This window comes from Ceratina calcarata, unplaced genomic scaffold (genome assembly GCF_001652005.2).
Source record: "Ceratina calcarata isolate Rehan_Ccalc_2016 unplaced genomic scaffold, ASM165200v1 scaffold321.2, whole genome shotgun sequence".
Classification (NCBI taxonomy): Eukaryota; Metazoa; Arthropoda; class Insecta; order Hymenoptera; family Apidae; genus Ceratina; species Ceratina calcarata.
Window position 1 is genome coordinate 882836 of NW_017154760.1, and position 7972 is coordinate 890807.

Consider the following 7972-nt stretch of genomic DNA (forward strand, 5'->3'; position numbering starts at 1 on the left):
AGGGGGTGGTGAGAAACACTACGGTGATATATATGTATTTAATCATATATATATACATAGTTCTCACAGCTGTGCACATTAGATGGAAGTTTGTGAGAGGTGAGAGATGGTAATCATAGTTCCCGGTTATAAAGCATGTCCCGAATCATTTCGTTACGACATCGCCGTTTGGTCGTGGTTACTGTTCGTTCTAATCTCGAGTCTCATTCTCGTAAAACGTCACGGCCGTTTTCCCCATAAACGCGAGAGCACTGGCGAACGCTCGTGATTTCTACTGACACGATGCGGGAATGTGCAAGCGGGTAAAAATCGGTATGATTCGATGCACGGTTCAGTTAATTTGCACCTGGTCGCATATGGTAGATATGAACAAATAATGTATAAGTACGTAATCGAACGGCATGAAAACGAGATCTCTCGATTGTAGGAGATTTAGCAAACTTATCGATCGATGTGCACAGCCAAGCATTAAAAGGTGGTTCTCTTTTTTTTTTTTCGCTTTACTTAATCGGGGGATCGAATAAAAGAAGAAAAAGAAACAGAGATAGAAAAAGAGAGAGAGAGAGAGAGTGTTTGTGAGGAAGTGAATAAAAAGAGAAAATTTATGCAAGACACGACGAGTGGCAGGTGAATAGCGAAAAATGAATGAACACATGAGCCGTAGTGGAAAGAGAGTGAGACAGTGAAAGAGAGAGAGAGAGAGAGAAAGAGAGAGAGAGATAATGAACGGGATGATAAAGTGGAAACTGAACGAAAAGAAAAATAAACAGAGTTTCATCGGAGGGTGGAAAGGTACGCGGAGACAATAGAAAAGAAGATTGATTGAGAAAAAAGAAAATACAATAGATAAGTAGACAGACAGATAGATAGATAGATAGATAGATAGATAGATAGATAGATAGATAGAGAAAGAGCAATGATGATGTTGCCATGTACCTGGGAGGTAGGGAGACCATGGCTGTGTTCCGAAACTACAGTAGCCTCTATGCCTCCCCACTCACTCCTCTTGATTCAGTATTTCGTCTTATTCTCACAGATCTATTTGTTCTTTGCTTTGTTCACGACATATGTACGTACGTTGGATTATCCACCAAATCCAATCAATTGACTCTGAACGATTGCACAGCTTGTTGTCAAGTGGGTCCACAACCAAAGGTGGAGGGGTAACGTGTGGCGGGGGGTTTAAAGGCCGACGACGCCCGCCCCTGCCTCTTATCTCACTCACTCTGTAAAACTTTACCTAGTTTGGAAACACAGTCGTGGTTCAGTCAATAATCATGTCATACAATGGCATTATTCGTCTCGAATTATTCACGTGACGTCCGATTCTTCTAAGGCACGGCTCCGTCACGTGTCGTTCTTTCTATTCTTTTTTTTTTTATTATTACTTTTCTTTTCTTTTCGAATTCTTTTTCATTCGCGCATCGCCATGCGACGCGCCGCCAGCTTACTCACCCCTGCCTAGCCGCCCGCGTCCACAAGCGAGCTTGCAATTTGAACGAAATTCGGCCCATCACTTTTGGATGCGAAACGATCGATCGATCGGCAAAATAATTTACAAAAATCAGCAATGATCCCATGACAGTGAGTAAAAATAACGGGAGACACGCACACAAATAAGTCGCCAACGATCGCGGCCACGTCGAAGTAACGACGTGTATTATGAGTGTATCGATCGGAACGATGCCGAGGGAACGATCGTATCTGACGTCGCTACTGAAAACGTGTACATTCACATACGAGTAAGTAAGTAAGTAAGTAAGTAAGTAAGTACATATATAAACGTGTGTAACACATTGGACATACAATTGTAAGACACGTGTGTGCGGTGGATGGTTCCTTGGCGACGCTCCGCCGCTAATGAACCAACGAATTGCGTTTGTTTCGCGCGTGAATTCCATTATAACGTCTGACGGGACAATGCGTTCGGCGAATGAAATCGGTGAGGAACACCGTTGCACACGATGGGATGCATTTACTGCCGGGCATACACTCGTGCGTGTGATTCAGAAACGGGACGCGGCGTGCTGTTTCTCGTTTCCCTTTGTGTCTCGTTTTCGATATTCCCCGTTATCGTTTCGGCGCCGCTCGCGCACTTATTTGTGTACCTGACCTCCGAGAAAACGTGACGTATGACATCGAATGGAATATGAGCAATCAGTGGTAAGCCTGCGAGCGCCGCAGCCAAAAAACAATCGTAATGTAAATGTAAATGTAAGAAGTAAGAAACCGTCTGACAAACGTATCACCGGTGTCTCGATATTTACTGTTTTATGACCAAGGGTGTGTCGTATGTACAAGAATAGGACTAGAGCGAGTGTGATTTATGTATAAATGATAAATGGCACGGCACAAAGCCTTACATTGCATTCTCTGATACATAAAAAGTCTATGTAAAACGATAAGCAGGGAAAACGTCTGTTCTCTTTATTACTTTTAATTTCTTTTTTTCTTTTTTTTTGCTCTTTCTTCGTTTGTTCGTTCTATTCTTTCTCACTTTCAATTGGCAATGATTGCGATTCGGGTGAACGAGGCACCGCCACTTAGGCCGGGAATTACCTGGATGCGTTTAGAATACATCGTCAGATTACTGGCCGTTCAAAAGAACAATGTTCGTGGAAAAGGGTTCGTTGGATAGTAATTCTTGTCTACGAGAGAGTTTGTGATCGATAAGTACCTAAGTGGTATCGATTCGGGTACTTCAGGGCGAATAATAGCTGAGCGAGAAGTGTTCTCTTAATTGGTATGCAAGTCTTGAGAGCTTGTACACGCTGTTCTACAAAATTGCCGTGGCACTAAGCTAAAGTTACTTAGAAAGACTTCTGAAAGTTGAAGGGAAAAAAGTTGAGGGGAAATAAATTTGAAAAGATCTGAAAACTCGTTGCTCGACTACAACTACGCTTCAGTCGCTCCAGATACAAAAAATACAGAGCATAAATGGTCCTATAAGAGAGAATGATTTCTATAGATAGACGTCACTATGAGGAATGTTAATTACAGGATCCTAAGAAAAGAAAAAGCTAAGCTATCGAGTGAAACGTGGAAATGCTTCGAGATACTCGTCGTCAAGATTGAAAGTTTTTCCGACAAAATGCAAACACAATTTTTTCTAAGTCGCTGCGTATGAAGCGTCGTCGTTCGTAAAACACAGCGGACGCGTCGTATGTATCAATTATTAAATAATCGAACAATTTCGTTATCTCAGATACATGAAAGATTATGAAACCGAAGATTTTTTTTTAATGTCGCTAAGAACGATCCAAACAATCCAGATAATTCTCAGAAGCGTCGGTGGCGACGCCGAATCTAATAACGTCTATGACAAATTACTCTTGTATCGTGTGTTACGTTTGTTCAAAAAACGTAGAAACTGTCCGTTTCGCGACAGGAGTGTCTGAGACCGTGTAATTTTCTACGATGAAATAATAGTAACGATAGTAGTAGGTAGTGATGGGATCTGAAACGCTTCGAATCGCTTCGAAACTGACGAAAAATTCCGAATCTGATTCGAAGCTCAGAACCCTCGAAAATCTCGGTGAGCGTCGAAGGTATTGTTTCGTCCCGATCATCTCGGGAGTTTTTAACATCTTGAATAGATCGGTAGGTTTAAGAGTCGCTTACTCATTGAATTCGTCTACATCCGATTATTGAAAATAACCAAGCTCCCCGAGACGATCAAGACTTCCGAGAAAGTCGAGAATCCTCAGCTTGGAAACACGTTCGAAGTGGTTCCAATTCACGATTTTGAAGAACTTGGATTCGTTTCGAAGTCTGGATTCGAACGCCCATCGCTAGTCGTAGGTGTACGGTATAGTATAACATGTAAGAAAGCCACGTGATCGCGATGTTCGTTAATCGAAAGTAACTCTAATACGCGTGGAGGTGTTTCACAAGTAGGTATAATAACTTTAGAGGTCGATATAACGTAGTAGAGGTATATATATATATATGTAAATGGTGGGTACGTCGAGAGAAACGTACCTTACGAGCAACTCCCGTAGAGTGGCTTCATCGTCCTCCTGTACCTCTTCCTGCGTCTCATTACTGAACGCGCCGCGGCTTCGGTGATGATGCTGGTGATGCCTACCGGCCGGCCTTTCGATGCCACCGGGCTGATACTGTCCGTGCAGCCCGTGATGATGATGGTGATAGTGGCCGGTGTTGGTGGAAGCCGAGTGCAAGTAACGGGCGACGGTGCTGGTTGCACGCCCCCTGGTCAGCTTGAGGCCGGCGACAGGAGGCGGCAGTACGGCGCCTGTACCGGGCTCCACGTAACTTCTACGCGCGGCATACTGCTCCTCCTCCACCCTGACGATGTTCTGGCGCCCGCTCGACGGCCGATCGGCCGATCTGCTGCGCGATCTCGCGCCCGCGCTGGTACCGACACTTTTGTGGCTCTTTCGTACCCCCGTGCCGCCGGCGACGCTACTGACGTGCTTCTCGGCTCCTTTCGTCTGTCTCCACCAGCTGCTACCGCCGACCTGAGCACCGAAATCGAGCCTTCCTCGCTTCCCCTTTTCCACCACTTCTCTCTCCTCTTCCTCTTCCTCTTCCTCCTCCACCTCCTCCTCCTCCTCCTCCTCCTCCTCCTCCTCCTCCTCGCCAACGGCGGCCCCGGCCGGCCCTGGCTCCGTATCCTGGGACCCCGAGAGGCCCAAGATTTCTTCGTAGAGGCACTCCGAATCCGGGTCCGTCGACACTGCCGCGCTCTGCCACAACTGGTTTATTGGCTTGAAGCCGCGTGAATCGGCCATCGTTCGAGCTACACGCCAGGACACAGACACAGAGAGAAGAATTTATACAACATCGGACATCATCATCATCGTCCTCGTTCAACGTCTTCCTCGGCTGCCGGCTGGTTGACTAAAGACCACCCGATGCTGCACACCCGAGGGATACTAAGAGCAACGGACCAATAAATTTCATTTTTTTTCGCTCGTCACTTTCTGTCCTCGTTCGTTGATTTATCGCTCGTGTGGTTATTTTACAATGAAAATCTGAACAGACCGATTGATTCAAGCGTCGCCTAGACGGACGTCTAGAGTTTTGTACAGCAGCGATTTATAGTGCGCCCATCAACTATTGCCCATCGTTTCTTATTTGCTCGAGTATGCCATATCGTGAACGTACATTTCCGATTCGCCTCTTGCCGCTATCATTTTTTGCTACGTGAGGACACGCCACACGCGTGCAAGCGTGTAAACGGATGCGCAAGTGGTAACGTCATTCAGCCACGCAGGAAGCGGATTTAATTGAAAATCAAGTAACGAGACGAGAAGAAGAATGAAAGAAAATTGACTCTGTGTGTGTATGTATGTGTGTGCGCACGTGTACGTGTGTATGATCGTGGAGAAGGATAAGCGCGCGGGTGTAACGCGCGTTTCACAGCCAGTGTGGCTGGACGTGCAGTCGAACCGCTCGTGGATTCGTGAACCGTCTTCATTGCGAATTAATCAGAACGATTCTCGCGTCGAGTCGCTCGAGAACGTGACAGCGGGTGAAACGCGAGCGAGAAAGGGACGCGCGCTGATTAATTCACTTGCCAAGTTGCCGCGCGAAGCGGCCGGGGGTTGCAAAGTCGTACAAAGCTAAACCCCGTACGCGCAACTTTGTTGTTCGCTGACAGCGGCCCGGTGACCGCCGTGCGAGCAGAAGTATGTGCAACGAACCAACGGCAGTCGTCGCTTCGACGTAAATAGCGAAACGTAACGCGAGCAGAGCAGGGAAACCCGATTGGTACTTTCGAATTCTGGCTCGTTGCATCGGCGAAGAAACATGCATAGTGCAGTTCTCGGTAATACACGGGAGCCACACGAGACGTCGGATTCGCTTGAAATTTCAACAACTTCCGCACGAACGAACACGATCGATCGCCGCGGAGCTTATGAATTTCCATTCCGGCCGATGTACATGAAATTGGAAACGATGAGCCAGTTACTGCAAGATCGCGCTGCAGTAATTAAGCTGGCTAGGCTTCTCGCATGCATCGGCTCTCGTCCCCCGACGACGATTATAGTACCACGGTAACGAGCATTATTAATATCGTTCGCTAGATAAATTCGAAATTCCGCAAATTATATAACGCGGCTTATCTCGATCGACGCATCGTACTCTTCCCTTCTGTTCTTTACTTTATTTGAAGGACGCTTCGCATAAATCATCGTGTGCATTCCGTCGTAAATTGAACAATTCCTAAGTATACGCGAATAACGAGAATCATTCTGTGTAATTCGTCGTTCATAAAACATGAGAGTAGAATTATGAATAAGCAAAGACCGTGTTATCGACGATCGAAAATTGTACACTGCATTTCGAAGTATCTCATAATGAATTACAGCGATTCTCAATCGTTTCTCTTCGCTCACGTATAGAATTTAAAAATTGGACATGATTCAGCCCAACCGGAGCACCATTTGAGGATATTCTGCATATCGCAACACCAATATACTTTGAGAATCACTGATATATCATAATACTAAGTTGATAGATGAATATAAAAAATTGAACGGAGACGCGAGTGCGACATTTTCCTTATCATTTAAACATTGCAACGTGCACTTTGTTTTCGGTATTATGCACTGCACGCAGTGTTTAAATGTCATGAACATTCGATTTCGTTACGAATGCACAATGTCCGCGGTCTACTCTAATATTTGATCGTCACGGCGACGACGCAACGATTACGGAATCATCGAGCCGCCGGCTCTCGTCTCCGGATCAATTAACGCTGTAATCTCGTAATCTCGGGAATATCGTATAGGCCGAGCAACGTAAACCCGGCGATTAGGAAACAATCAGCTGGCTATTAAATATTATTGCCGGCAAATTGGCAAGCGTGCGCGCGGATCGCGCGAGTGAATAGCAACGACCGCGTATCTTTTTCCTCGTAGATATTCTCTGAAACTCACCTTAGAAAATTCGCAAGCCATCGTGCTGGACGATGCTATTATCACGCCGCGACGTTTCTCCTGTCCCAATTCCGAGCCGCGAGCCCACTACTCGCCACTCGTGTCAGGTACCGAAGCTGAGACCACCTTCCGTTTTCGTTTTCTCGGTGGAAACTGATCGACTAACGTGCTCGATCTCCTCGCTTCGAGTGGCCAGAAGGACGAAGAAGGAACAGCGCGTACGGACGTAGACGTGGAACGAAAGACTCGGTGGGATTTCCCAATGCGACGCGATTCACTGTCGCAACTTTTCCTTTTCTTCTCCGTTCGTCAGTTACTTCCGGATTCCCTACAAGACTCCGGTGCACGCTAACCGAACCTGCGAAACAGAAAAATTTGTTTCATTGCCGCGTGATGTTCTTGTCGCGATTGCAGAAGTTTAACACATAGCAATTCATTTTATTATGACGTTCTTCGTTACATTTACCCTTGAATGAACTATAAATTATCCAAAATGATTGATATTTCTGTTCTAATAGAATAAACTTTATCTGATGACAAAAGAAATGTTGCACTTAGGACACACGCGATCAACGTATTAAGTCGAACAGATATCCGAGATAAAAATCAAAGAATGTACGGGGATTTAATGTAGGTTTCGCAAGTGCACGGTATCTCATAATTATCTGTTGGCCCGAGGCTTCCGTCGGCCCCAAATCGAAAATAAACCTGTTTTCTCGATTTCCAAATGGCCATTACGAGTTCGATTGTTTGCCTTTTGGTCTCACAAGTACACCAGCTATGTTTCTAAACCTAATGGAACTTGTCACTCCAATTTATTGGCATTAAATTATTCATTCATATGTACAAAATAACCGATAATTACATGCCGAGTGTGTCGAGTAAAAAAATATTTCAATCAATAAAATTAAAATGTTACACAGGGAATCTCGTGAAATTGTAAAATTATATGTCATTTAAGCTACTTTTGAACGGCGAATTATCCTCAGGTGATCAAGATCCATTGCTATCTAATACAGAGTAATTGGGTATTTAAGTCTTAGTTGCCTCGACTATCATCCGAT

General features: G+C 45.2%; 1 protein-coding gene across 13 annotated transcripts in view; it reads right to left on the minus strand.

Moving 5' to 3' along the window:
• Glut1 (Glucose transporter 1) overlaps positions 1 to 7286 on the minus strand; it is a 31333-nt gene extending 24047 nt beyond the window's left edge. For 9 of the 13 annotated variants that reach the window (XM_018024036.2, XM_026813226.1, XM_018024037.2 and 6 more), the window contains exons 1-2: positions 6909 to 7286; positions 3982 to 4762 (exon numbers count right to left, since the gene is read on the minus strand). In XM_018024036.2, the coding sequence (XP_017879525.1) occupies positions 3982 to 4754 (773 nt within the window). In that variant the 5' untranslated portion in view covers positions 4755 to 4762; positions 6909 to 7286. Of the gene's footprint in view, positions 1 to 936; positions 1240 to 3981; positions 4899 to 6908 lie in introns of those variants that run through there. The other 4 variants (XM_018024035.2, XM_018024047.2, XM_026813229.1 and 1 more) reach the window with 4 other exon arrangements.
• Between the last annotated feature and the right edge of the window lie 686 nt (positions 7287 to 7972).